The sequence below is a fragment of the Tarenaya hassleriana genome, unplaced genomic scaffold (assembly GCF_000463585.1).
Source record: "Tarenaya hassleriana unplaced genomic scaffold, ASM46358v1 Cleome19, whole genome shotgun sequence".
Lineage (NCBI taxonomy): Eukaryota > Viridiplantae > Streptophyta > Magnoliopsida > Brassicales > Cleomaceae > Tarenaya > Tarenaya hassleriana.
This window is the reverse complement of record NW_010965304.1, coordinates 2,684,334-2,711,813: the sequence shown is the minus strand read 5'-3', so window position 1 is coordinate 2,711,813 and position 27,480 is coordinate 2,684,334. Positions and strand designations below refer to the sequence as shown.

General features: G+C 38.0%; 10 protein-coding genes across 11 annotated transcripts; 1 reads left to right on the top strand and 9 right to left on the bottom strand.

The window, feature by feature from the left end:
• Nucleotides 1–77: 77 nt before the first annotated feature.
• Nucleotides 78–6,131, bottom strand: LOC104811246 (K(+) efflux antiporter 6). Its single transcript, XM_010537897.2, has 20 exons — nt 5,689–6,131; nt 5,105–5,148; nt 4,738–4,796; nt 4,551–4,629; nt 4,419–4,480; nt 4,245–4,320; nt 4,065–4,139; nt 3,584–3,655; nt 3,407–3,490; nt 3,111–3,179; nt 2,924–3,001; nt 2,699–2,787; nt 2,515–2,611; nt 2,368–2,421; nt 2,129–2,224; nt 1,602–1,790; nt 1,431–1,508; nt 1,280–1,324; nt 1,072–1,161; nt 78–740 (listed from the first exon to the last, which is right to left on the bottom strand). Exons 1-20 carry the CDS (start codon nt 5,945–5,947, stop codon nt 657–659), a joined length of 1,779 nt encoding a protein of 592 aa, XP_010536199.1. The 5' UTR covers nt 5,948–6,131; the 3' UTR covers nt 78–656.
• A 1,868-nt stretch (nt 6,132–7,999) lies between these two features.
• LOC104811245 (histone deacetylase 2) lies at nt 8,000–11,134 on the bottom strand. 2 transcript variants are annotated; one of them, XM_010537894.2, is made up of 13 exons: nt 10,862–11,134; nt 10,699–10,754; nt 10,354–10,516; nt 10,149–10,211; nt 9,882–9,950; nt 9,637–9,803; nt 9,491–9,555; nt 9,351–9,397; nt 9,193–9,237; nt 9,052–9,102; nt 8,659–8,745; nt 8,411–8,498; nt 8,000–8,248 (listed from the first exon to the last, which is right to left on the bottom strand). In XM_010537894.2, the coding sequence occupies exons 1-13, from the start codon at nt 10,955–10,957 to the stop codon at nt 8,151–8,153; spliced, it is 1,095 nt and encodes a 364-aa protein (XP_010536196.1). In that variant the 5' UTR covers nt 10,958–11,134; the 3' UTR covers nt 8,000–8,150. The 2 variants fall into 2 exon arrangements, with proteins under 2 accessions (XP_010536196.1, XP_010536198.1); XM_010537896.2 differs by having other exon boundaries at nt 10,354–10,471; nt 10,862–11,133.
• A 1,500-nt stretch (nt 11,135–12,634) lies between these two features.
• LOC104811244 lies at nt 12,635–14,900 on the top strand. The gene is made up of 6 exons (XM_010537893.2): nt 12,635–12,803; nt 13,372–13,442; nt 13,605–13,657; nt 13,761–14,249; nt 14,386–14,476; nt 14,579–14,900. Exons 1-6 carry the CDS (start codon nt 12,662–12,664, stop codon nt 14,663–14,665), a joined length of 933 nt encoding a protein of 310 aa, XP_010536195.1. The 5' UTR covers nt 12,635–12,661; the 3' UTR covers nt 14,666–14,900.
• A 72-nt stretch (nt 14,901–14,972) lies between these two features.
• LOC104811243 lies at nt 14,973–15,681 on the bottom strand. The gene has a single exon (XM_010537892.2). The coding sequence runs from the start codon at nt 15,488–15,490 to the stop codon at nt 14,987–14,989; it is 504 nt and encodes a 167-aa protein (XP_010536194.1). The 5' UTR covers nt 15,491–15,681; the 3' UTR covers nt 14,973–14,986.
• Nucleotides 15,682–16,190: 509 nt separating this feature from the next.
• LOC104811315 lies at nt 16,191–16,661 on the bottom strand. Its single transcript, XM_010537976.1, has one exon. It carries the CDS (start codon nt 16,659–16,661, stop codon nt 16,191–16,193), a length of 471 nt encoding a protein of 156 aa, XP_010536278.1.
• A 507-nt stretch (nt 16,662–17,168) lies between these two features.
• Nucleotides 17,169–17,678, bottom strand: LOC104811314. Its single transcript, XM_010537975.1, has one exon. The coding sequence runs from the start codon at nt 17,676–17,678 to the stop codon at nt 17,169–17,171; it is 510 nt and encodes a 169-aa protein (XP_010536277.1).
• A 1,917-nt stretch (nt 17,679–19,595) lies between these two features.
• LOC104811242 lies at nt 19,596–20,229 on the bottom strand. The gene has a single exon (XM_010537891.1). It carries the CDS (start codon nt 20,174–20,176, stop codon nt 19,697–19,699), a length of 480 nt encoding a protein of 159 aa, XP_010536193.1. The 5' UTR covers nt 20,177–20,229; the 3' UTR covers nt 19,596–19,696.
• Nucleotides 20,230–21,242: 1,013 nt separating this feature from the next.
• LOC104811313 lies at nt 21,243–25,345 on the bottom strand. Its single transcript, XM_010537974.2, has 4 exons — nt 24,835–25,345; nt 24,649–24,731; nt 23,510–24,103; nt 21,243–21,936 (listed from the first exon to the last, which is right to left on the bottom strand). Exons 1-4 carry the CDS (start codon nt 25,278–25,280, stop codon nt 21,332–21,334), a joined length of 1,728 nt encoding a protein of 575 aa, XP_010536276.1. The 5' UTR covers nt 25,281–25,345; the 3' UTR covers nt 21,243–21,331.
• On the bottom strand, nt 23,384–24,125 carry LOC104811241. Its single transcript, XM_010537890.1, has one exon. The coding sequence runs from the start codon at nt 24,090–24,092 to the stop codon at nt 23,502–23,504; it is 591 nt and encodes a 196-aa protein (XP_010536192.1). The 5' UTR covers nt 24,093–24,125; the 3' UTR covers nt 23,384–23,501.
• A 964-nt stretch (nt 25,346–26,309) lies between the features above and the next one.
• LOC104811312 lies at nt 26,310–26,873 on the bottom strand. The gene has a single exon (XM_010537973.1). It carries the CDS (start codon nt 26,871–26,873, stop codon nt 26,310–26,312), a length of 564 nt encoding a protein of 187 aa, XP_010536275.1.
• Nucleotides 26,874–27,480: the final 607 nt, after the last annotated feature.

Below are 27,480 nucleotides of genomic sequence, written 5' to 3'. Positions count from 1 at the left end.
ATAGAAAGAGTTTCAAATCACAACATGACTGATCGTCGATTCCGAGATTAGTCTAAATATTGACCAAAGATACTCGGTTATCTTAAAAAAAAGATTATGAAACGAGTTTGAGAAAAGAAGCAAAACTTTGATACAAAGGAAGGAGCGAGACAAAGAGCTCCGCAAGTTTGTCCACACCAAAAACGAAAACACACAATTAGGGACCAGAGGGGCTCCCTCCCCTCCTTTCCAAACACCCAACCCCCCCACAAGAATACAAAAAATAAAAGCCCCTAAAAGAATTTCTCCCAAAAAAAAAAAAACTGAGACAAAAGATCAACATTTTTCAGGATTACATGAGAAAGACGGGAACAAAAAAATGATAATTACAAAGAGGGAAAGTGAGCCCTCGTTGCGGAACAAACAGAATGGACACAGAACAACCAAATAATAAGTTAGGACAAGTCTTGGAGGCTGAGATGCTGTCTTTGGAAGACACATACTTTTATATGTGCGGTTTTTTCTTCTCAGGTTTAATTCTCACTTCTTCGGCGCAGCAGTCAGCTGCCAGCATATACAAATATGATTTCACAAAAACTGCCATGGAACCTTCATTCATCCGTCTGTCTGTTTTTTCCATCGGATGAAGGGCCAATCCTTATGGAAGGGAGGGATTTCTACGAATTGTGGGATTGGTGAGGCATCATCAATATCCGTTGTTTCCCGCTCTCTGACCGCATCACTTCTACTTTCATACCCATCTGCCAGTTTCCAGCAAAAACACCATCTGAATCAGCTCTACTTTCAAAAAGTTAACCAACTAATTAAGCCAAGCAAGAACGTGGAAAAACAATAGGAGGTGCGGAATTCTGTGGCACAATGCCAAAATTCTAGTGATTTCAGTTTAGGTCTGAAGCAATGGTAGAATGTCACAAACCAATTTTCTTTGTTATTATTATCATATGCTATGAGTAGAAAGGAAAAAAGTGAATACTCGAGTACACAAACGAGTTTTTACTTGTAAGAAACTCACTGGCTTGTAGGGTTTGCTATATATATGTATATGAAGCTAGGTAAAAAGTATAGTTTTACCTCGACAGAGCTGTCTGGAGCAAACCATCTTAACAAAATTCCGAGATGCACAACGGCCGGGATGAATTTGAAAAGCAGAGGCGTTGTAACCTGCCAGAGAACCATATATCACATATTTAGCAGAAACATTAAGTTGCTAATGCTTATGTGTGTATCATTCGATATATAAATATATAGACAGGAGACAAGAAAAATGATCTTATCATACCAGGCTTAGAGCGGTTGTCCCCAAGAGGAGGAGGTAAAGTCTCCCCTGAAATGGTTCAAAGGTCAACTCTCTTTAGATAGTTAATCTCGACACCGAGGTTTGAGAATTTTTGCCTGACAAACACAGTAGAACAAAGAGTTATTCGCGTTACCTCAATGAGGTGAAGATTGGAGGCACGGCTAAGGAGAACAAAGGCAAATTCCCCAATCTGAGCCAGAGACATTCCAACCTGCATGATTTTGAATTAGACTAGACACAGTGGAACAAACCAGATAGAGGAGAAAAGGCAGCATGATCACAAGCAATTCAAACAAAACCTTACCAGCAGTGCCGTCTTGTTGTTGTATCCAAACCCCTTAACAACTGTTGTAACTATTGTTGTCTTTATGATAACTACTAATATAACAGAGGCCAACAGTATATCGACATGGTTCCAGAGGAAATGAACATTTATCAACATCCCAATGCTGGCCAGGAAAAGTGCAGCAAATAAATTGCGGATGGGTTCAATCTGAAGAAACAAGGAAGCATCCGAATAAGATCAAGGATAATTCAATCGAATATTGCTTCTCATTTGGAATATTAATAACTCAAATGCCTCCTCGAGCTAGAATTGAATTTCATGACTAGCTTCATGTGTGGAGATTTGAATCTTGTGAAAATATTTCCTGGTCATAATATCAAACCTAATATCAGAATCCAGATGATGACTCTACTTCTTTTTTATGCTCGGAGCACATTTAGAATAGTTTGGAAATGAGAAAAAGAAACTCAAGTTACTAGCAAAATTTCTGCCTCTGTCAACACACCGGAAAATTGTGGACCTTCACTGACGTGGGAAAAACTTACTTGCTCCAATGTGTGTTGAGCGAGATCAGTAGTTGATATCATAACTCCAGCAGCAAAAGAACCTAGTTCAAGACTTAAGCCCAACTTATCACTACACTGAAAGCACACAAGAGCAAGTCAGATGAACATGCTCATCAAATGCTTTCCAGAAATACACCGAATGGGAAAGATGATAAGAAAATTACAAAAAGGCAAGTCAGGAAGAAAAAAAAAAGGCGGAAAAGAAGGATGATGCTCACCCAGGCTACAAGTAAGCAAAAGGCAACAGAGGCTAACTGATAGAGTTCATTTGTCTGTGCAAAAACAAAAGATCAGTATACAACTTCACAACCGCTTGACCATAAGATGAGAAAGAAGAACATCGCCAATTGAGACAAAACACAAACCTGTGAAGATAAGCTGATCATTAACTTCAGTGACCAAGGAACACATGTCCGCGATAACATTGTCAAAACAGCCAAAAATGCAAGCAACACTACCACCCTGAGAACAAAGTATAACTAGCATGGCTTAACAAAAAGATTCTCTTGGATACATCCAGACGGAAATATTGTGCTCTGTTTTGCTTACAGTTTTGCCATTGATAATACTCCTTGAAGAATGCCAGAATTTCCACGAAGAACAGGAAGCAACGCAAACAACAAACCCACAGCACAATCCTAAAAAGCAACGTGATATGCAGAATATAGAACCAATTGAATATGCACCGTAACAAGTCACTGGTTGACACTATGTAATTAAAATATGGGCTGGGAACACTGGAGGACTTATGGTGATGAGAACACAATCAGATACCTGTAGAATCAGGGTTCCAATCGTAACTTGGCCATGAAGAGAATTTGTGGTGTTTTTCTCCATGAGAAACTTCAGCACCTACGGTTTCCAGGCAGGATAACAGACAAGCATGATGATTAGAGGACCAACAACTACACCAAGTAGAGACATCAATGGCGATGAATAAGCATAAGTCACAGAATTTTACCACTGCTGTTGATGACATTGACAAAAATGCTCCAACGAATACACCTTCTGAGTGTCTACCACCACACAACTGCAGAAAGAACTGATTATGAATTTGTGACAGTAACTGGTTCCATAGCAGAAAAATAGGGTGCTTTTTGGTACATCTAACTTGATTCTACAAGTCTCTCAGTTCCCATGATACCATACCAGAGAATGGATAGATTATAATAGCATATAGGATAACCAAACCATCGGGATCATACTGTGATAGGTCGAAAGGGAAAAATAGAGATTTGCTGATAGATTTTCACGTACCGACACTGTAATTCCACACAGGAACATAAAAAGAAGAATTTGAAGAAGGCCCCCTAGAACAGCAACTGTCCGGACAACTCTAAGCTGCATAATGAGAGGACAGACACTCAACAGTTTGCTATGGTAACATGGAAAGTTACAAACCGATGCTAAGCAGATATGAAACTATAACCTTACCTTGGCCATGGAGAACTCTAGACCCAGTGCAAAAAGCAGAAATATGACACCAAACTGGGCAACTGTTTCAACCTACATGAAAAAAATAAAGATACATACAAAACTGAAAGCATGAACACAAAATGTAGGATCAGACATCAGGAACATGTTCTCTTCTCTTTTTGGGGTTCTAAAGCTACAAAATTTCTATTCAAATACAAAACAAAACGCCTTTTTATCGATGTAGTCTATAACCACAGAAGAAAAGCATTTATGTTCAAAGACAAATTTGCACCTCTTTGTATGTACATAAGTTCAACCTTTTTCAAAACCATAGAAGAAAGAGATTTCTATAACAAGGAGCCTAAACATAGCCCATTGGTTGGATAATGGATGCATCTCCGTTATTTGAGACCTCAAAACTCAAAAGGCAATAATCACCAAAGTTCCCAGAAGATGAGAATACAACATTCATATCTTATGATAAAAAAAAGTAGCTTACCTGGACCACCTCACTGATAAAGTTCAATCCTCCAGGCCCAATGATTGATCCTGCTAGCAAATATCCAGTTATGACCTGAATAAGTTGAGAATGATTCATCATCCATCAGAACACTGAGACATTCCACTGAAACCTAATTTTCTCATGATTGAAACTATGACTGTAGCTAGAGAAGCAGACCGGCTGTCCAGCACAAGCAAAAGCAATGCCACCACAAGTTGCAGAAACAATAACAACAACCAGATCTGATATCAATCTACATGTCAGAGAAAGAGCAGGTCAGATGCTTCGAGAGTTGGTTATCAAACACAAACACTCTCAACAAAATAAAAATAAAAAAGATAAGATTCTTACCTCAAGTCTAACTGCAAAACAGGATACTTTGACTTGAAATTGGATATGATGAAGACATTGTCCTGAAGAACGACAAATAAGTCATATAACTAAAATACAAGGCCAAACACTGATTGCAGCAAGGAGGCTTACTTTTCGGTCTATCAGAGTCGGAGTTTCCTCAACTCTGTTATCACTATCCAGATTGAAGACATCATGGAGTTTAAATGGCCTATAGAAAATTAGATGTAAAAGATCTTATCTTAGTCTCAGTAAAACAGGCAAAAACCATGTTGGAAGTCTGAAGATATTAAAAATAAAAGGACAACAATTTATTTACTTTTCCTCTTTCGTCTCATTTTTCTTTGACTTTACCCTGGCTACCGTTTCGAGAACAGCCTGAACAACACAAAGATCAAATCCCGTCTTCAGATACTCATACTAAGCAAGCAACAGGGGAAATGATCAAACTTTAATCAAGATTTTACTGTGATGCAAACATAAATGTGAAGATAGTGGTGAAACTTGCTCAAAACCAATATTCGATAGAGTATGATACTTGATTTCCTGATAACAGGTAACTGATAAAAGGGGACCATAACACTAATTCAACTGCATAACAGCGCAAAGAAGAACCAGACCACGCAATTTTATGAAAAAGAAATAGCATCACACATTTTCCTTCTATGGAGGTATTAAAAACCAACCTGTTGTCCCTCGACACTGTTGTTAAAGCTTCCGGGGTCAGCAGCTGCCACCAATATAACCACAAAACTATGATAACAACGAATAATCGTCTCAAATGGGTATGAAATAGGAGAGATAGGAACTAAGATATTTTATGAGAACCCAATAAGAAGATAAATGCCGCTACGTAATCAAGGTCGATCTAGAAGATGTGTACGATACCAATATGGGAGATTGGAGAACACTACAAAACTTCGACTTTGCTATATATGGAAACATAAGCGTCAGATTTCGGCATCTCGAGAGATCAACCTGAGATCCGAATCATACATGAATGACAGATCCAATCCAGGATCTAACTTCTTAACTGTTTAACGAATGAATCAATCCGAGCGAAAAAAGGGGAGGGTATCAGAGGATTGAAGGAAGAAACTCAGAGACAGAAATTGCAAGGAATCCGCTATGGTTGCATGATATCCAGGCTGAATACAGTTGAATTAGACTCTAAACATTTCGGTTTCAATGACCATTTCAACTTTCCCAAAACCAGGAAAACGAGCAATTCAAAAAACCCTAATCCCCAAAATACGAACAGAAACGTCACCTTCATTCTGGTCACTCTCGTTGAACTCCTTCTCGAGGGCGCGGTCGATGATATCAGCAAAACTACCTTCCTTGGGCTTAACGAGGGAAGCGTTGAGGGACGCGACGGAGGAGTTGGCGGCGGTTTCGTCGAGCAGATCCGAGTCGGAGAGGCGGCGAGGAGAGACGACGGAGGAAGAGAGGAGGAGAGAGAGGAGGAGGAGGAGAGCGAGTTCAGGGGAGAGCAACGAACAGGATGATCTCCTCCTTCCTCCCACCATGGCAGAGCCGGCGCAGGATAACCGGGAGAAGCGCAGGATAAACACCCACCGACCCTTAGAGAGAGAAACGGTTTGTCCGTCGATCTCCACACTGCGCAAGTGGGAAGGTGGAGAGAGGGAGCGGAGGAAACAGTGTGGGGAGAGAGAGAAAGGTTAATGGTCAACCAGTGGTCATTGAATTTAACGGGATTTACATTCATATACAAACTTTATATTATGTATATAGTAAATTGCCTTGTGGATTTGGAACCAACACACACACACGCATATATATATATATATATACACGTATAGTGAAAGATGTGGCTGGTAGTTGTTTGAGTCTGAATTTATTTTTTAATCAAAAGTTATTTTAAATTTTGAATTAGGAATAATTAGATATACCAAAGTTTTTTTTACGGGATAGGTTTTATGTCACAAAATCGATATACAAGACAAGTTTTTTAAAAAAATTATTATTTCCTATCTGAACTTTCTCTTTAAAGGAAAATTATTTTTATGTGTTTTGAATAAGATTGATATGATAAGTTTAAAAAAGAAAATGGTTTGATAGTTGAATCTTCTTCGATAGAACAACATATTTTGAACATAATTCAATCTTAAGACGTAGATGAATTCAATGTTTAATAATTTAAGATTTCAGATTCCAAGACTGTCGTTGACTCGTGTGTCGGTCCAATCCAAATTCAAAACCTATTACCATTAGGCTAAAAATATTTAATAATGAAAAAAGATAAAAAAAAAAATAAATCAAGGCAGTTAATACACGGATTCCATTTTTAACTAATACACAAATTATAAAACTAAATCTAAATTTAAAACGCCAACTTTCAAAATATTCTCAAAATCTTTACAACCGTCACCAACGTCTTCTTGATTATAGAATCTAGCAAACCTGTGCCTACGTAACAATCAAATAATCCAATGAAAATATTATCACGTCATTAAAAAAAAATTAAAAAATATATACATATATAAATACACATATATACACCCATATATATGTATGCATATGTATACATGTGCATATATATATATAATTATATATCCATATTTACAAGCACATTTGTACTCGTACTTACTTATATACATGTTTATACAAATATATAAATATACATATATTTAAACATGTTTACATATATGTGTATATATTGGTATGTATAAACATCTATGTGTTTGCATATATGTATGTGTATACATGTATATTTATATGTGTATAAGCATGTACATATGTAAACGTGTATATGTGTTTGTATATATGTATGTGTATTTATAATATATGTGTATGTATAATGTGTGTGTGTGTGTATATATGTATTACGTGTATAAAGATGTATATGTGGATGTGTTTTTATTTTAATCTTTGATCGTGACGACATTTTTATATATAGCAGTTGCCTGCGATTGCTTTATAGACGTTAAGTGGTCGGCTTTTGTAAAAAAAACGTCGTTAATGGTAATGTAATTTTTTTAAAAAAATATTGTTGAAATTTCGTGTTTAAAATCGGGATTTAGAGTAAAATTCGTATATTAAAAAAAAAGCTTTTATAATTTTTTATATTATGCTGGAACCTTTATTCGAATTACTCTATTTATAATGCGATCTTAGCATTTATCTATATTTAAGGTACAATGGCATTATCAAGACAATGATTGCGTGACCGAACGACTAAAAATGCGAAAATTATTTGGTTGCATGTAATTATCGTATTATTATATTAATCTTGCATAGAAATTACAATGAAGATAAAATAAAATCGACCGAGTCTATAGGTGTCACGAATATCGTTAAGAGATTGGACTAACGGGTTAACACAATGTCTCAAGATGCTCAACGTACGTATATTTGTCAAATAGAAAATATTTTCTAAAAAATTCCCACTTGTATAATTATAAAAACTTCTAACTTTAATTATATATCTATATCTATCACACCCAAATTTCGTATCATGTATGCATTATGCATACATGCCACGGCCCAATAAATATAATATATATATATATATAGCTTCAAATTATAATATCTATAATCTATAGTACGTACACAAGAACTACATGCAAAGGGAATTTCATGTTTGCCCTAAAAGTAGAATTTGATTGTTTAAAGCACAATATGATCATATATATATGTTCAGTTTACGAGCATATTTATACGGTAATATACACAATGACAATAATACCCTTATGTAGCCTAACCTTGGAACTATAGTGCTGGATTTGGCTGCATAGTTATCAAGCCTTTCCCTGAGAGGTTCTCTATGGAATCAGCTATTACTCTCGCACTCGACTTCATGTACCCTCCTGAAACATCATCATCATCATCATCGTCAACGTCACCATCACCATCACCATCATCACTACCATCGCTTTTATTCAAACTCGTGTTTAACGTTTTGATTCATTCTGATACGAGAATTCAGAGAGAATACTCAGTCGAGAAGAGAAATGGAGAAGGAAACATACCCGAAGTCAGCATTACAAGAGGGATTTCTCGATCACGGGCGAATCTGAAGACTCTCTCGTCTCTTCTTGTTACGCCTTCCGGGCTTATCTGTAACACAATGCGAGATGATCAGATCATGTAACTCAATTCGTTTCTGAACAAAGATCACACTTTTTTTCTTCAACGAGATCAGTAATGAAAGCTCGGGCGTTTAACCCGATATATGTTTACGTGAAAGCGAGCAATATACCGAGGTGAAAGTATTTACCTTTAGAAGTCCAAGTGGGTCTCCGTCTAGAATATCTGTTCCAGCATTGTAAATTATCAATTCTGGTTGAAAGTTTCGTGAAGCAACCTATAACACCGCATCATAGATCGCAATCAAGGTTTGCAAGAGGATGCATGCGTGCGTGTGTGTATACAGTATATATGTGTGTGTGTGTGTGTGTGTTCATTTATCGAATAAGGGATGAAGGGTCAGGGGTGAGGAGGATGTTCCTGAGGCAAAGACGTACGGTAATTACGGCATTGGAATTTCAGATAAAAATCACCAGCCAATGCTCTCTTATGATCATATATTTGTGAGAGTAATGGAATATTTACTGGATCCTACAACCATATAAAACCATTAAGCCAAAAGAAATGTGAAGAGAAAGCATACCTCGAGGGCTTCATCTAGCTTCCTCAAGTACTCGTCGGTCTTGGTCCCGCTCTGTTAAGATATGAGGAAAGTGGAAACGATTCTCACGCGACAAGAATGATAAAAAAATTACGTTCCATCTACGAAAGAGGCGAGCTTTACCATCACTTCGACCTTCTGATCAATAAATCTCCTAGCTTCATAATCCTAGGAGGAAAAAAACGAATCAATATCAAACCATGAAATCGAATCAAGCTCTTAGAAAGAATGGAGATGACATCGAGGGAGCATAGTTCCAATTTCCAAAGAAGACAGCTTACCAAGGGGTATATCCCGGGGTTATACATATCTAGAATATAAACTCGTCCTGCAGAAGAAGACTTATTACTTATAATCGGTCTTCCGAACAGCATCAAGACAAAAATCATCATGAACAACAACAAAAAAAGCAGGTCCATACTGTCATGGGCAAAGTCTGTTTCGTGGCCATTCCCTTGATGAGCATCGAGATCTATTATCATCACCCTGTAGATATATTTTTACAAAGTCGGGAATTAAGGGGCAATCTGACAGAAGCAAACCAAAAACCGTAGGACAAAAACTCACCTGGATAGACCTAAACGGACAAAGGAATACTGAATACAGAGAGAGATATCTGCATAAGCACAAAATCCACCTCCTCTTTCAGCAGAACAATGATGAAATCCCCCTCCAACGTTTATTGCCCAACCACGCTCTTTCGCAAGCTTCGCTGCCAAAATCGTTCCTCCAACCTGTCATGCAACGACTGTTGTAATCCTTCAAACGGGCCAAAATCTCGGAAACCGTCAAGAATCGAGGGGAGACTATACCTGCTTCCGGAACGGGTAAAGAACTTTCTGCTGCACAAGACAGTTTGGAAACAAACCAACTGGTGGAACCTATACATTATAAATCCTCTTTAATCAGTTAAAATTCAGTGCTTAAGCAAAAAGAGAAGCAAGATTTCACAACAGTTACCGAATCTTCTTTGTGGCAATATACAGAAAGTAGATATATCTTCCATGGAACCAATAACCGAAACCAATCATCGGCTATACCCAGCATACGTATCGTTGATCATGATAAGGAGCATTCACCTCAGTTATCATGGCGACATTTCCACTGCTTTTCAGGCTGTTCAAGTATGTTTCGGAATGTACCTATTGAAGAGTAGCCAGTCAGGAAAGCCGAAGAACCATGAGACTTTCACAGATCTCTCTATGCAAAGAAGCATCGTGTCGAGTAATGGCAGCAAGTCTGATAGTTTGCAGGGTTCACATAACTAAGACAAGCAAAAATTACCACTAAGAGATCATCCTTGGAAGCTTCAAGAGGCTCAACGATCGATCTCTTCTCCAAAAACCCATCCGAAACAAGGAATTGACAAACTCGGCCCCATTTGGAAGAATCAAATGGGTGCCTGCCCAAATCAGATTGCAATATCAGAATCACGCTAACACCTACACTGAAAGAGAATTTTCGCAGAATCCGATGATCCGAGATCATTCCCAAACCCAGAAATCTCGAAGAATTCAGAGAAGCAGTAACGAAGAATTCAATTCAAAGGTTTGGTAACAACGTAAAATCTCCCAATAAGCAAGAAAAAGTTGAAACGTATATAAACAAAATCAATCTAGGAATACTCACAATTTCTCAATCCCCATGAACGAGATGTCGTAAGCGGATGAGTAAATCACCGAAACCTGTTCGATCGAGAATTTCTCAGCTCAAACGTATGTACACATTCACGCACACACACAATTATACATATGTATTGAAGCATATATATATGTGCGCGCATATACGTTACGTTTGATGGGGATACGTCGAAGTAGAGTTTGCTGGATAGAATTCGTTCTCGCCGGAGAGTTTCTGCGTCAGTTTCATGCGCCGATGAAGAAGACATTTTAGCACGACGGTAGAGAGAGTGGGAAACTTTGATGGTGGCTAACGTGAGGAGCAAATAGACAGCTGGTTTGCAGAGATCGCGAGTTGACTCGGCCCAGATCGGTCGAGTTGGGGAATCTTCATGACCAGTCTGCAACTCCAACGCCGAAGCAACGAGGGACGGTGGTGGAGAAGTGCTTTACAGACGCGCGCAAGAAGCGCGTTTGACTCACCTTTCTTAACCGGGATTGGTTAGCTCTTGATATGCAAACCGGATGAATGCTTCTACGATATGTTCTCATTCCATGAAATATTATTGGATTCGATTAAAAGTTAAATTTGGTTTTAATATCAATATTTAAATACTTTTATCATTATTAAAAAAAGATAATCGCATTTAAATACCCGAACTTTTACAAAAATCCCACATAAATACCCAAACTATAAAATTGTCATATAAATACATAAACTTTTCATAACTCCCACATAAATACCCAAACTTTTAAATTTTTTCCAAATCAACCACTCATCCGTTAACAGCGTTAAACGTTACTGTTCACTCGACAAAAAACTGCTGACTCAGCAATGAGTCAGCAAAAAAAACCCGCTAACTCAGCAAAAAGTGTTGACTCAGCAAAAAAAATATTATTAAATATTCAAATTTTTATTTACATATATTTAAATTAATATATACATATAAATTCACACATATATATATATATATACAAATATATATTAAAAAAATTATTTATAATTAATAAAATACATATACACACAACTCCAATATATAAATATATATATATATATCATTACTAATGCATATATATTAAAATAAAAATAATTATAATTAAGATTTGTATATAATTATAATTATATATATTAGTTGTATATGTATATTTTGTATATATAACTAATATATATACATATAAATCTTATTTTTAATATATATTATATGTATATATGTTAGTTATAATTAGTTTTATTTTAATATGTATATTATGTATGTATATAAATTTAATTATAATTATTTTTTATTTTAATATATATACATTAGTAATGATATATATATATATATATTGTAGTTATGTGTATATGTATTTTATTAATTCTAAATAATTTTTTTTAATATATATATGTGTATATATATATATGTGAATTTATATGTATATATTAATTTAAATATATGTAGATAAAAATTTGAATATTTAATAATATTTTTTTGCTGAGTCAGCACTTTTTTTGCTGAGACAACATTTTTTTGCTGAGTCATTGCTGAGTCAGCAGTTTTTTGTCGAATGAACAGTAACGTTTAACGACGTTAACGGATGAGTGGTTGATTTGGAAAAAAATTTAAAAGTCTGGGTATTTATGTGGGAGTTATGAAAAGTTCAGGTATTTATATGACAATTTTATAGTTCGGATATTTATGTGGGATTTTTGTAAAAGTTCGGGTATTTAAATGCGATTATCCCTTAAAAAAAATTATATAAATGAAGAGTAATGGAAACTTTTCCGGTTCGGTTCATTCGGTGTAATCGTTCTTGGTTCCAGAGTGGTACCGATGTGAGAGAATGTGAAATAGAAAGATTCGAGGTAACACGTGTACATCCAAGCAGCCTGCTAATCCGATGCCACGTGTCCTAGAGAAAAAGCCTCTTTTCGGAAGGGGAAAAACGAATTTTACAGTCTCTCTCTCTCTCTCTCTCTCTCTCTCGCTACAACAATGGCGGACAAACCAAGCAGAGCGCTAGTATTGTACGGAGATGGCTTGGCTCGATACGTCGATTCGTCGCATACTCATATCCGTTCCCTTGCTTCCTTAGCTAGCTGTGGCTTCTTGAGCCTCCCTACCGCTCCTCCTTCAGGTCTCTCTCTCCCTTCTTCAATGCCTTAACTAATTCGGTGATGATTTGGTGATGATTCATCAAGAATTTGGGGATCATTTTCTGATTTTGGGTTTTTCTATTTCTGGGTATCTTCCCGTTTAGCTTGGATTCTGCTTTTAACTATGTCTTAGAATTTTAACCAAAAAAAAAAACTGTCTTAGAATGTAATTGCATCGATCGGGTGATCATATTATTGACAGAGATCTGGTTTGTGAACGAATTGGATTCGATTGTTCGAATAAGCAGAGATTAGGACAAGAATTTGTGAGAAGCCAAATCAAGCTCGCGAATTATTCTGTTCATTGAGTTTTGATCCGTAGCTGTGGTAGAATCCAAAAGAAGTCGTCTTTGGTTGATCAGCGAACCGTTTCTGGGCCATGAATACAGGCGTGTAGAGTGAGAATGGAAATATGCTAGCTTGATATATAGAATCAGTGTCAAATCATGCATAAGTGATTACACGCATCTCTTGTGTCTTGTTGTCCCCATGTTAGGTCTCTCTGTTTAGTTCTGCAAGGTATTTATTCTGGGATTTTCTAGATTACAGAAAGCCAAAGCGAAAGGATAGTTCGAGAATTCTCCTATTTGTTGGATGCAGCTGAAGCCTATGCAGTCACTGTAAGATACTTCACTCTCTCTTACGATGTCTAAACGACTTGAGTTCGGTTCGTTAGGGACAGAAATCAGCGATTTGGATGTGTTTTCGGTAGATGTGTATATACACCATCATCCAGATAATCAGGACCATTGAGGTTAACCATTCTTGATGTTGGATTACAGAGTGGGGGAAATGCTACCGGACATGAAAACAAAGTTCCAATCTTGGCTGAACGGTTTGTCTAGTCTCTGATCTCTACAGTTTTATACTCTTCTAGATTATTGCACGAACCACTATATCCATGCCACAATGTCACTGAATGAGATATTACGATGTAGGTTTATGGGACTCAAGGCTGCTTTAGTGACAGACAGTTCTACTTTGAAGGGTTTCGGGAAACTACTTGGGTTAGATGTATTTCAGCTTAGTGAAATCTGCAAAAAGAGTCATTCATCTTCGGCCGATGCTGCGGTTTCTGAGTTGCTTAAACTACTCGGGTTTGAAGAAGGAAAGCCTTTAGATGCAAACCCATTTGACTTAGTTTTTGTTCATATGGGGGTTAGTGAAAATCAAGATGATGGTAATGCGAGCAAGATAGAAACTCTTGATTCTTTGGTTGGTGCCATCATAAGCATGGCTCAGCACGGATCAGAGATTGGATCACACTTGCACTTATCCCTTGCTCTCAGTTACGGGTCTGTCTCAGAGAAAGATGATCCCATTTTTTCTGTCAAGTCTCCCCGAGAGGAGATAAGCCCTGAATTTGCAGGACTAGTCCCTCGTCAAAGCTACACAATGCAAGGAGAAATCATGCGGGGAGATGTTCGGTAAGAGAATGAGATAAGAAAACAAATCCTTATGAGTTGATTTAACAAAAAGTTGGAACTTTTTGAAAATTGGGAAGTGCCCATTTCTTGGTTAACTGTAGTTATTGACAGAATTTGTTGTTGTTCCAACCCACAGGCACTATTGTCCGATGTTGCTAGCTCAGTGGCAGTATGCTGTGACCCGGAAAGACTTGGTCGATACATTTTCGTTTGAAGCTTTCAAAAAGGTAGGTACCATTCAACTCATGGACAGAGAGATTAACTTCTTTTCTGCAAATCTTTATGTTATAATCTGTTCCGAAATCATTTTTCTTATTCTCTCCTTTCAGCTCGGTGGAAATCTCGTAATACCAGCTGACAGGTTCATCCACGAAGTCGCTTTCAAGCTTTGGAAGGCCCCAAAATATGGAGCGTAAGCACAGAGAAGACAAAATCGCAGCAGATACTTGTGTCGTTTTACGGGGTTTTTTTTCGATCTATCAGAATGGAACTGGATGGCTTTCTTTCTTGCTGTCTTTTATTTATCATAGGATTAAGACAGAAACTAAAACTAACAGTCTTTGATCTGAAAGGGAACTCGGTTTGAAGAAAAATCTGATGAAATTCCATCCCGAAAGGTTTTCCGGGAAATAATGGGTCGGGTTGAGTTAACCATTTTGTTATGATCCTTATGAATACCCTTTTTATTATGAAAAAATTCTGTAACATTTAGATCTATATCCCGAACCAGACAGGATTCAAGAATCATCTTCATGTGCGAAGTAGTTTGTACCGCCTAGCCATTGCAGCTTCAGCTCGTCGGAATAGCGTGGTCGGTCTGTCTTGTCTCTAACGATTTTGCGCAGGAACAGCCCGTCTCTCTTGACGACCCATATACATTCCTTGGCTCTCGGCTGGTCGCATTCCCAACGGAAAGCCATCCCGCCCTCGAAAACCACGGTCTTTTGGCCCTCGGGCGAGTTGAAGAACGTCTTGAAATCGCACTCGAACTTTGTGTACAGGAACGGTATCTTCACGGACACGGGCTCGAACGACCAGCGCTTGGCCTGGCCCGGCAATATCACGTGCGTGCCGAGATCGTCGTTCGCCGACCAGCACTTGATCGTCACTCTCCGGTTTCGTCCTGGATATTTCGTGATCTCGTTCCTCACCTCGAACCTCGCTGCCGTGGCCGACGGGAGGGAGAGGATCGCGGCGATAACGCAGAGCCCGAATTGAAACCCGAAATGTCGGCAACCCATTGTCTGAATTTCGAGAATTACGTAAGAAACTGTCGTGGGGAAGATACGTATGCATATGTATGTATGTATAAGCAATATCAGGACTAGACGTTAGAAACTTTCAGAGGGTGTGAGCTTTCTTTTCCATTTTTGTCACTTTTTGTTGTGGTCAAATCGAGCAAAACTATGACCAAAATTTGGTTAGTAACCAAATATTCCGAATTGAATAATACATATAATCTAATTGAATATAATATAAATACTAAATGTTGTAATTGGGGAAAATTTTAAATGAGTTGTTAAGTAGTATGTTCAATATTTTGTCCGTCAATTACAATTGATTTATCTCCCATGTATGTGTCGCACATTCATGCACGTAGGCGGAATTTATCTAACGAACGCTTACGAAGAGTATCAGTCGGAGTTTTTCACGTTAAAAAAATACATAAAAATCGAATTTGAACCGAACCAAACAAAAAAAATAACCAAATTTTTTTAAGAAAATAAGTATTTTTGTTAATAGAAATCAAATTCAATATAAAACCGAAATGTTATAAAAAAAAATTTAAAATGAAATAATCACATCTGAATATAATTCGAAAAGAAACACGAATATCCTAACGAAAAAGGACATCACTTTTTGTAACAAAATGATCATTATAACTTGCATTTTTGGAGCGTATATCATGTTTTTTTATTCTTATAATAATATGGAATCGAATCACCATCCCCAAACCCATTTGCTCTTCAATACGTCCTCGTAGTGACGTTCTTTGAACCATACGATCTTCTTCCTTAGGTACAGACCGCTCCTCTTCGCGACCCAAACACACTCCTGCCCTTTCGGTTTGTCGCATCCGAGTCTGAAGTCCTCGTTATCCTCGAACACGACGACGTTTTCGTCCTGAGTCGTCCCGAAAGCCGTTCGGAACTGGCACCGGAACTCGGTGTACGCAAACGGCCAGAACCTGACCGCCAGTTTGAATTCCCAGCTCCTGGACTGTCCGGGAAAGATCTGGTGCAGACCGAGCTTGTCGTCTCTCGACCAGCATCTCACCGCCAGTATCCCGTCTCGTCCCTTCGCCCCCCGAATCTCGTTCCGTATCGTGAACTTTTCCGCCGCTGCGACCGTAAACGCAGCAGCTATCAAGATGAGGCAAGCCGTGAAGTTCTTGCCGAATCCCGTAGCCATTTTTCTTCTCGCAACCGACCGATCGATGCCGACCAAACTGTTACAAGTTTCGGTCTTTAATAGAAGTAGGAGATAATAAATAACACTACGAGGTTTTAACTCTTTTTCGGTTTTGGCCCCTTTCTCCTTTAATGGAACCACAAATCTAACGTACCCTAATTAGTCTTGAGATCTATGTTCGCTCTTGAATAGAAAACCTTGGTAAATTGTCTTTAGTTATCTCAATACATGCATGCATTAGTCATTTTGGTACGGTTCTATGATATCCAACCATACCGAACCGAAAAATTCGGTAATATCCCCGAATCGTTTAAAATTTCTGAACAGTAATTTCTTTTAGAGAAATGATTTAACAAGATTTTTGTATCGGTTTACCCTCCGGTTTAAACATGCTCTTAGTACTCTTGAAAAAATAAACAAATTTTCGATTGAAGCGCAACGATTCATACAATTGTACATAAGAAAAATTCAAAAAAAAAAAAAGAAGAAAAAAAAGGGTGAACACATTCAGTCGTCGCGGGAGTGAAGATACGACCCGCGACCCCAAGTGCTCTTGCGAACATCATTGTAGGACCCTCGTCCGAACCACGCAGTCTTTCTCCGGAGATACAACCCGTCGTTCTTAGCCACCCAAATGCATTCATCCTTCCTCGGCTTATCGCATTCCCACAGGAAAGATGTATCGGCTTTGAAAACGACTTGCACCGTTAACCCGAACTTGGTCCCGAGCTCGCACCTGAACTCGGTGTAAGCCAACGGCCATAACTTCACTGTCTTGAACGTCCAACTCCTCGATTGCCCCGGCATTACGGTCATTATCCCCAACCTGTCGTGCGTCGACCAGCACCGGACCGAGAGAATCCCCTCTCGACCCCTTAGCCCCCTGAGCTCGTTCTTTAGCTCGAACCGGCCTGCGTCTGCCGTCGGGACGCAGATCATGGCCAAGGTGGTGGTGGTGGCAATTATGATGAGTACGAGGTTTGAGTACCTCGAGCTCCTGCAAAATCCAATCCCCATTTTCTTCTCTCTTTTCTTTTTTTTTAAAGATCTTTGATGGGTTCTGTGAATATAGATTATGTGTTAAATTTGGATATATTTATAAATATGTAAATGGATTGTGGGGTTGTTATAGGTATAGATGTCATTTGGTTTTTCGTTATGATATTGTGTATAATTAGAGATTACAATTTAAGAGGTTTATTTTCCATTTTTAGTTCGATTTTAATATTATTCTCGAAGAATTGACTAGACAGCTTTGTTTTGGTAAGTCTTGTTCGTTTGGGGTCTTATGGTCTGACAAATCCACGTGTCCACACCTGACAGCCCGATACTTCCGGTAGGGCTTTGGACATTGCCCCTCTAAGTTCTGTCTAAATATTCTGCTCTTGGAATCAGATATTAAACGTAACAATACTCATGTACAATTTTTATAATTTCTAATATGATGGGAAACCCTCTCCTACAATCTCCGACACCGGACACCAATTGCAATATAATTATCTCATGATACATTCCTTAATTGAAAGTAATTAATATATGGTTGTGTGTGGGTGCTAGATTTTTTTTTTATTTGTGATTATCCACGTGGGATTCGAATACGCTGTGAGAGAGCCTATATATATATATATATAACTTATTAATTGATTAGTAACTTACATAATAGAGCAGTTTCTATTAAATAAGTAGATACAATAGATATATTATATATAGATGAAAATTTTCAATTTTGGACATGAAAAAATATATATTAATTTACAACAACAACAATCATCATCATCATCATCATCATCTGGGCCACATTGTTTGTATAATATATCAATTACACGCCAAAAATAGTTTTGTAATGATTTTTAAATTTCAGTTGTCCTACTCTTATAATTCATACAATTCACTGGAAATATAAATATTAAATTAATCTCTTTCGCTCTTTCTTATTTATTTATTTTCTGTATTTTATTTTTCAATATAGTATCAGAGTAGCGTTGCGATCTGAAATATATATTTTTTTTTTTAATTTTTTAATCTCTTATTTCTTTTGCGTTTTGGTTGTTCATATATCCAAATCGTTTAAAGGGGAATAAAAAAATCAAATTCAAACGGTGTGATATAACAAAAAAATCAAAGCTAAAAACTCTAAAATCAAGAAAGATGTTATGACAAAAAAGAGTTAAATCTAGAATTTTAAGGTCAATCGAAGTGATTTGAAAATGATTAATGCTCTCTAAAAAATAAAATTTGATATTTATGAATTTTTCCAGAGACAATGAAAATGTATGAGTGATTTATAGTATTATCAATTCAATATTGATTTTTTCCATTCTTTCAAAGACAATCTTGAGGAGAATCTTAAAATGAGAAAACAAATATATCATGGGAGTAAAATTAGATTTTGTGATATGATTGGGAATAATAATTGATACAATATTATTATGTCAATTTTTGTGTATCTTGATTTATTTTCATTGTATTTATATTCCCTTTTTATTTCGTTTGTTAATTTTTTTATAAATATTTGAGTCATTATTGTAATGTAACAAAAAGAAGAAGAAATATAGCAATAAAAATAATTATGTTCTTTTCTCTTTCATTATTTTTTATTTATTTATTTTCTCCATTTTATTTTTTTAATAAAATGCATTTTAAGAAAATAGAAACTTAGGTAATGATATAATTTAGTTTTATAGATAATATTAATATGTCTCTACTCAAATAGATTCAGTAACAAATTCATCAATTGTAAAATCAAAGAGATTATTCCGCAAATTTTGCCATCATATTTACCGATATGTCATGCATAAACATGCCTGCGAGATTTTCTTGAAGAAACGCTCGTCGTTTGCCCTAAAAAGTTCGATGATTTACCCTTAATTCACATTTTCATCACTCTACGTACACGTTATGCATGGGGGGGGTTTGATCTGACATGCACGTACGTAAACTAAAACATATAAACTATAAAAACACACAGACAACATATTTCATATGATTCGAATCAAGAGATCATAAACAAATATCCATCCTTTTTTTTTTTTCCTTCACCATTTCCAAACCCAAGGACTCTCAACAACATCATCATGATACGACTTCCCATCATCATCCTTAAATATCCTCCGATGGTACAATCCTTTCTTCTTCGCCACCCAAATGCATTGATCTCCTCTCGTGCCGTCGCAGCTCTTCCTCTGGAACCCCCGGTTGCCGGAAAACACCGTCACCACGTCATCCTTTGTCGTCCCAAAGGCCGTCCGGAACTCGCAGCGGAATTCCGTGGTGGGGAACGGCCAGAAGTTGATGGTGGTGAACTTCCACTTCCTCGAGTCGCCGGGAGGGATGATGTCCCAGCCGAGATCGTCCTCGTTGGACCAGCACCTCACCGCGAGCTTTCCCCTCCGACCACCTCGTGCCATGCCGGAGATCTCGTTCCTCAGCTCGAGCCGCCCGGCCGTGGCCACGGCCGCAGCCGTCACCGCCATCGCCACGACGAAGCACCAGCCCCGGAGGATTCTCCTCCCCATTTGATTACGGTCCCTTTGTTTTTTTTCCCAATCTTCTTGACCTCCTTGTTTTAGTTCTTTTTTGGGGTTTAGGGGACAAATATAGACGTGCATCTTTGGAGATTAGACGTTAGTGTTTTCTATTTTCGATCCCTTTTTCTCGCTGGAGGTTCAAGTTTGCTGGAATCCCCTGTTCTGCCACCAAACGTGTATGTACAATCATAACCACGACCATATCGTAGACTTTATTAAAATTAGGGGAAATCACAAAAAAAAATATCTAATATAAGTTTGAGATAACTAAGAACTTTTCGAACTTTTAAAATAAACTAATTCATCGATTTTGATTAAAAAAAAAGTATAATGAATTTTTAAAATTTTGACAAATTCAGTCGATGGATGTTCTTACTCATGTGTGTGTCATGAGTTTAAGCCATTAAAACAGTGGGTAATTTAAACATGGGTGTTTTTTAGTTTATTTCTATTAACTTTGACCTAACGTAAGTCCTGTGCGTAGGGTTTGAAACCGAGATTTGGAGTCTTGGTTCAAAGCACAAGAGACATATATATATACACCCACACACACACACACTATATTTAGGTTATCTGTCAATGCATATAAAAAAAATCGATGCCCTTGGCTTAGAGCGAGTCCAAATTGTTATATTTTATAATATAAAAATAAATAGACAGAAGCATAGTGTAAAAATGTATTAGAAATCTAGCAATCATCAGGCCTCGATTTAGGTCAAATTTCCAGGTTGCGAAATTTATATTATATCACATCCGAAAGGTCGATCATTCCTCGTTTCATCTCAAAGTTAAAATTGTCGATTGTTTCATCCATCAGTTACCAATCATATGTCACAGTATTCAGAACCGTGATTATGTGCGTATTATGTTATGTTCGAGTGAATATTTTAAGAATGTAAATGCGATCAAATCTCAAACGTCAAATCAATTACATTATCCGTCTATGACCATGTCATAACACCGACACTACGAACACAATCCATCCCTGTCGGGGAAATATAGAAGTACCAAGAGATCTAAAGATACTTTGGACACCATGAACAATTCCCAAAGAATGTGGTTCGGGTGGAAACCTAACTGTGCTGACACTAAACTAACTCACAATTTCTTTCGATTCTTGGACAAACACGTCCTTTGACAACTTTAGTCCGAATCATGGTCTTTGCCCTTGTCGCCCTTTCCGCGATTCTTGTCGCTATCGCGAACGCTAACCCCGTCATCGCGTTTGCGTCTGCGTCTCAGGGCCTCCAGCTGCGTCGGCGACCACGCCTTCCACGGCTCGACGAGCTTCTCCACTGGTCGGACGAGCTCCAAGAACCGTAGGAAAACGTTGTGAGGGTAATACGTCTCGAAGCCGACGAAGTAGATCCCGTCGGGTTTGATGACGTATTTACACAAATGCCCTCCGCAGAGCATCGCCGTCATGGACACCGTCTTGATATCGATCTCGGCCGTGCCTTGGCTCGACCGGAAACGGCACCGGTGGACCACGACGCCGGTGCCGAACGGTGGAACGTTGAAATCCCAAGAAAATTCCGATTTGAGTTCCGATCTGTGCCACCGGAATTCTCTCAACCTGGACCAGCACCGGTAAACGACCGACGGGCGTTTCAGGCCATGCATCTCGTTCTTTATCAGAATCGAGAATTCAACTTCTCTGGGGCCGATCGCGTTCCCGGGCATGGAGATTACTTGCAAGACAAGAAACCAATACGCTAGGGTTTTGACGATACCTCCTCCCATTTTCGCTATTTTTTTAAAGTTATTATTAGAATTTTATTTCAAATTTTTTTGGGTTCTCTCTTGAGTTTCGTATTGGTTTATATATTTTACGAATTGGGGAAATTTTGTTATAAACTAAAACTGTTGTTGGAGCAAATGTACTTGTGAAATAACGAACCATGAAGGATAGATAAATTTATTAATTAAAAAAAAAAAGCTAACTTTCTTCCTTTATATTCTCCACCGATAAGAGTGATTAGTGATGCGTATTGATTTCGTTATGTATTTTGGGAAAGAAGCTTCACCAATGGCATTTATTCGTTACGGCAATAACGATAATGTTACATTTTATTCCGTAACGTCCATATGGTTATTTATATATCGCTAAATAGAAACTGTTGGACGAGATGAATCTCGTTTTCCTTCACACTATAACCATTACCGGAATGCCGGTTTCATTTACATGACAAATTCTTGCGACTCCATTAAGGAAAAAAAAAATGTAATTAAAATCGATATGAAAATACCGACGGATTATAGAGATGTACTTGTAAATTTTCCGATTTAACTAGGATTTTGATTCTTCTTAATATTTATATAGATGTTAGTTTACATTTTCTATTATATGATTCAATTTATGATTTGTAACTGACCTAATATTAGTATTATTTATTTATCTTAGATTCGGTCTATTGTAAACAATTTATCACCATTATTGTGTTTATAACACAACGCATTCTCTAAACTTTTCCTCAACTATTTTTCTTTAAAATTTTACATAAACTTACATGATATCATAACTCTTCCATTCTATATATATAAGCTTGTCAGTAGCTTTATGGTGAAGAAGAGAGAAGCCGCTAGTTCTCTCAGAGGGTTAGATTGTGACAATCACTTCTTTTACACAACCCTAGCCACCGAGGACTACCCCAAAAACCTTGGAGACTGTATATATCCCCCGGTCGTCGTTCCAAGGCACATATAAAGATTTGTTTATTGAATTCCGACGGTTTATTCTCGGTTTCAATCAGCTTATAAGTTCATGAATCCGTGTTCATATGAAACACACTGATTTTGAACCCCTTTGAATCAGTTTCGAAAGTACCTGGCCCGTGCCCCGCCCTAGCTTACGGGGTTTGAATTGTCCCTGCCTTTGTCCCTTCTGATTTTCTCGGTTAGCCTATCCGACCTCGGCCACGGAGAGGTCGGATATCTGAAAGGTCGAGTATTCGAGTATTCATGCGATATGGAAAGTGTTCGGGTACCTTTCTGCTAAGCATAGAAGAAAAGAAAAGGAACCGGAAATTGTAGAGTAGGGAATAAACCCTAATATGTCCATTCAACAAGAAATGAGGACACTTTCACTTATATGATTATGTATATCTCTCCATTCCTTCTATTTAAAGCGTCAAATTCGACGCCAAACTTTTAACAACTAATTCCATCCATCAACCGATCAGTAATCACATCGTCTCGTAATGGAAATAAGAACAATCGCAAGTTGGTTTACCACTTTTCATTCTTCCAAAACATTAGAACCCATCATCTCGTGTTATATTAGAAATTCGCCCGACCGATCAGATCTCTGATCTCAGCCACGAGACTCGATATTCTCATCATCCGCCAACTTCTTCAGATAAGCATCCCTTTCCCTGCGGCGGCGCCGGCGGACGGCGTGGCGCAAAACCCTAATCTGATGCGGCGACCATGGCTTCCACGGCTCGATGATCTTCTCGACGGGCCTCAACATCTCGAAGTACCGGCCGAAAGCGTGAGAAGGGTAATACAGCTCGTACCCGAGGAAGTATACCCCGTCGGATCTAACGGCGTATACGCACACGTGGCCGTCACAGAGCATGGCCGTAGTGGACATCGTCTCGATCTCGATGTTAATGGATCCCTCCGATGATCGGAACTCGCAGCTGTGGATCTTGACTCCGTTACCGTACGGAAGAACGTCGAAGTGCCAAGAGAATTCAGCCGCCGGGAAGGATTTGTGCCAGCCGTAGTCTTTTTCCGCCGACCAGCAATGGTAGAATACCGTCGTACGGTTTGTTCCGTGCATCTCGTTCCGTATCCTTATAGCGAAGTCCACGTTTTTCGGGGTAGACCCGGATTTTCCGGTGGTGGCGATTGCTTGCAGGACAAGGCAAGAAACTAGGGTTTTGATCAACAAACCCATTTTCGTGTGCCCTGTTCTTGGGAGGGGATTTTCGTTTGTCGTTTTTTTCCCCGTGTTTAATGGTTTATATTTTACGTAGAAGAAGAACGGTTACGATGAGAATTGGTAATAATAGGAAAGACGTAATTAGCTTTCCCGACAACGTACTAAATATGCATATCTTTGTTCGGTTGAAATATTTTAGGAAAAAAAAAACTAAACTCAGATACTTCGCTTAGAATGTTAAAGTCCCATTCAATATCAATTCAACATAAATATTTACGAATTCATCTTAAATTAAATATATCGGTTTTATTACATGCCCATAATAGCGATTGATATATACTAACAATTAAAAAAATATGTGCATAGACTTCTTCCCCCTAGATCGTGAGCTTCAACACATACACAAGTATCCACTTAGAATATCCAAATATAAAATAAGAAATAATGAACTAACGCAACGATATGTAGTTAGTTTTTTGTTTGTTATACGTAAAAAATGTTGATTGGGATGGAAAATGAACAATATTATATTTTTCGAATTGGATTTAATCTTCCGATTTTCAGGCACGACCATGAGTCCGACCACGGCGGTTGCGTGGTGGCCAAGGCTTCCACTGAGCCTCGACATACCTGACGTTCTTGAGCTTCGGGTACCTATCAAATTGTAATGAAATTATTGTTACTATCATTAATAAACAAGAATATAACTAATTAAAAAACATATTATTAATATATAAACCCTAAATTATATATATACCTCTCACTGAAATCCCATTCCTTGCCCTCGAAAACAATCCCTTCCCTTGTCGCGACGTGAACTGCGCAAGCCGATTTCTTCACGCAGATCTCGGCGTCGATCGCCGTCGTACGGATCTCGATGTCGGCGGTCCCTAGGGCCGACCGGAAATGGCAGCTGTGAACCTCTTCCTGTAGTTTGCCTCCTCCTTCGACGATTATGCTGAAGGAATGCCCTAGCGGTGGATTCTTCGCCCGTCGCCAGCCGTAGTCAAGGCGGCTTCCGGTTAGGCCCCGACAGTGGTAGATGATCTCTGTCCGGTTCATTCCGTACATCCCGTTCCGGATCTTGAGCTCCGTCGTGGTGAATTCGGGCCGGTCGCCGTGAGCCGTGGTGAATACTTGTAAGACAAGCAACCATGGAAGATTAATTAGGGTTTTGTGGATTTTGTTTTGTTTTTGCCCCATTTGCGAGTATAGTTTTTTTCCCTCTCGTGTGATTGTGAGGGAATTGTTTCCTTTTCTTTGTAGTTTTCGATATTTCACCTTTTTTTTGGAAACTGAAATCTGTTGAAATTGCATTAATTTGCATATTTTTGTTTCTTTTTTGGGAGGTGAATTTCGAGTGAAGAAGTTATTGTTAAATTTATCTTTAAATAACGGAATAAGTTTCTTTTTTTTCTGCATAAAATACGGGAATAATTTAATGCAACATAATTAATTAACAACAACAACCTGGTGCCAAAGCTTCTCAAAGACCTAGGGAACCTCCGGTCGAAAGAGAGGGTTTGAATTGAATCCAAAACGCGAGTCTCGAGGTGGCCCAACTTCGGTGACTTGAAGAGCGGCGTTTTAGTAAGGGCAGGAACGTCTTTGTACACGCGAAGTTTAGTTAAAAGTCGTTAGGCTTCGGTTTAGCATTTTTTTTATAAAACAGAAGTTCATACGATCTAACTATATCTCTCATATAATTGGGTAGGTGGAGATTCAAATCTCCATCGGAAATTAACTTTATCCCACCTATCCCACCTATTACCAGTTAAGCTATCTGATCTTTAATTCGCTTTTGCATTTAGATTGAAGCAATTCTTCTAGTTTTTTTCAGTCCAAATTTTTGTTAATTTTTATAAATTGGATTTGGCACACGTAACAATAAATAGTGAAATTAAATATATTGGACATACCTTCGAAAATTCCGAATTCGACTCTCCTTTCATTTTTCCCCTAAATAAATATATACATTTCCAAGAGAATATCGAGTTTGATGGAAAAAGATTTATATGCAACTCTCTCAAAGAACACACACGCACACACACATACAATCAATTGCCCAAATGATCAAATCCGCTACTTGATTTCTCATTTCGCTATAATGATTCATTATAATATGAATTTCGAGAGTTATATATATATATATATATATATATATATATATATGCTTGTAACATAGCGACAAAACTATGTAATTGTACATTGTAATAACGTCCAAACGATCTATCAATGTCGGCCACCTTGTCGGGCCCGGCCACGGCCAGAGCCGCCAGGGTTGAAAGGCTGGCGAAGGCGACGGGGCCAAGGGTTCCAAGGAGTGAGTTCCTTAGTATCTTTCATCAAAAGCCCTTCTTTTCTAATAGCTAAAATACATCTATAATCAGGACAAGATCTACCTAGGGCTGGAGTCACGACGATATTCACATTCGCGTACCCCAAATTCGACCTGAAATGGCAACGATGAACCCATCTCGCCTTTGGATTGATCCTGTAGAATAAGAATTTGGCGAAGAAACGATCTCCCGGGAGAGATTTCGTCCAGAGTTTCTTGCTCCCCACGCAATGGAAACCGGCTTTAGGCCTCTTGATGCCTTGGAGTTCGTTGATTGCCTCGACGATGACTTGGGTTCCGTCGCTGAGACGGTAACCGGAGCTGAAATATTCGCTCGGATGAACTGATTCATAGTCGGCGTAATGGTTGATCAGAGGGTTGTCGTCCTCGTCCTGGCCGGTGACTTGAAGCACAAGGCACAAAATTAGGGTTCCTAGAAGGAAGGCTTTGCCTCTCATTCTTCTTTTAACACTCTTTTTTTTTTAATTTAAAATTTTATCTTTTGAATTATTAGTTTTTTATATATATGAATGATGCTCCCATTGTGTAGAAAAAGAAACGGAATCGTTCCTTCTGAAATTTGTTTGTAACATTCTTTCTTTTTTTGCCGTATGTTTGTTAACGTGATTGAATTTGGTTTTGACAAAAATAGTTAAATTCTAATGATTATGAGATTATTTATCCTCTAATTATGATATATAATATGGACCTAACGCATCAATCACATGCATTTGTGTTCACATACCATCGAGGGATATATATGAGCTTGTGGTTTCCGAATCAAATGAGAAAGTTAATAAACTCTAACCAAATGCGATATACATTCGATGCAAATACATTGTATCTCAAATCAAATAATATATATATATATAAACCCATTTTATTAGGCCCATAAATCCATTTTTTAGACAAAAAAAAATATATGTAAATCAATCTCAATTCACATGTTTAAAATTATGCCATGGTCTAGGACCATCATTTCTCATTTGTCATCCTTACATTTACATTTACATTGAGAGAGAGAGAGAGAGAGAGATAATGTGTGTGTGTGTGTATATATGTTTT

Bases quoted from the DNA above. Each gene is read 5' to 3' on its own strand.
- LOC104811246 (XM_010537897.2), bottom strand. From the start codon at position 5,947: ATGGTGGGAGGAAGGAGGAGATCATCCTGTTCGTTGCTCTCCCCTGAA. The intron at 4,630-4,737 runs GTAAATAAATTG...AATTTTCTATAG, and splicing joins AATGAGACGAAAGAGGAAAA to GCCATTTAAACTCCATGATG. The intron at 1,325-1,430 runs GTAACGCGAATA...GAACCATTTCAG, and splicing joins CCAATCTTCACCTCATTGAG to GGGAGACTTTACCTCCTCCT.
- LOC104811245 (XM_010537894.2), bottom strand. From the start codon at position 10,957: ATGTCTTCTTCATCGGCGCATGAAACTGACGCAGAAACTCTCCGGCGA. The intron at 9,804-9,881 runs GTATAGTCTCCC...GTTGCATGACAG, and splicing joins TTTACCCGTTCCGGAAGCAG to GTTGGAGGAACGATTTTGGC. The intron at 8,249-8,410 runs GTATGTTTCCTT...ATGATGTTTCAG, and splicing joins TCTTGTAATGCTGACTTCGG to GAGGGTACATGAAGTCGAGT.
- LOC104811244 (XM_010537893.2), top strand. From the start codon at position 12,662: ATGGCGGACAAACCAAGCAGAGCGCTAGTATTGTACGGAGATGGCTTG. The intron at 13,658-13,760 runs GTTTGTCTAGTC...ATTACGATGTAG, and splicing joins GTTCCAATCTTGGCTGAACG to GTTTATGGGACTCAAGGCTG. The intron at 14,477-14,578 runs GTAGGTACCATT...CTCTCCTTTCAG, and splicing joins CGTTTGAAGCTTTCAAAAAG to CTCGGTGGAAATCTCGTAAT.
- LOC104811243 (XM_010537892.2), bottom strand. From the start codon at position 15,490: ATGGGTTGCCGACATTTCGGGTTTCAATTCGGGCTCTGCGTTATCGCC.
- LOC104811315 (XM_010537976.1), bottom strand. From the start codon at position 16,661: ATGGCTACGGGATTCGGCAAGAACTTCACGGCTTGCCTCATCTTGATA.
- LOC104811314 (XM_010537975.1), bottom strand. From the start codon at position 17,678: ATGGGGATTGGATTTTGCAGGAGCTCGAGGTACTCAAACCTCGTACTC.
- LOC104811242 (XM_010537891.1), bottom strand. From the start codon at position 20,176: ATGGGGAGGAGAATCCTCCGGGGCTGGTGCTTCGTCGTGGCGATGGCG.
- LOC104811241 (XM_010537890.1), bottom strand. From the start codon at position 24,092: ATGGGTTTGTTGATCAAAACCCTAGTTTCTTGCCTTGTCCTGCAAGCA.
- LOC104811313 (XM_010537974.2), bottom strand. From the start codon at position 25,280: ATGGGGCAAAAACAAAACAAAATCCACAAAACCCTAATTAATCTTCCA. The intron at 24,104-24,648 runs GTCGTGCCTGAA...TCCCAAGAACAG, and splicing joins CCGCCGTGGTCGGACTCATG to GGCACACGAAAATGGGTTTG. The intron at 21,937-23,509 runs GTGGCTGAGATC...TTAAAAAAATAG, and splicing joins TGATGAGAATATCGAGTCTC to CGAAAATGGGAGGAGGTATC.
- LOC104811312 (XM_010537973.1), bottom strand. From the start codon at position 26,873: ATGAGAGGCAAAGCCTTCCTTCTAGGAACCCTAATTTTGTGCCTTGTG.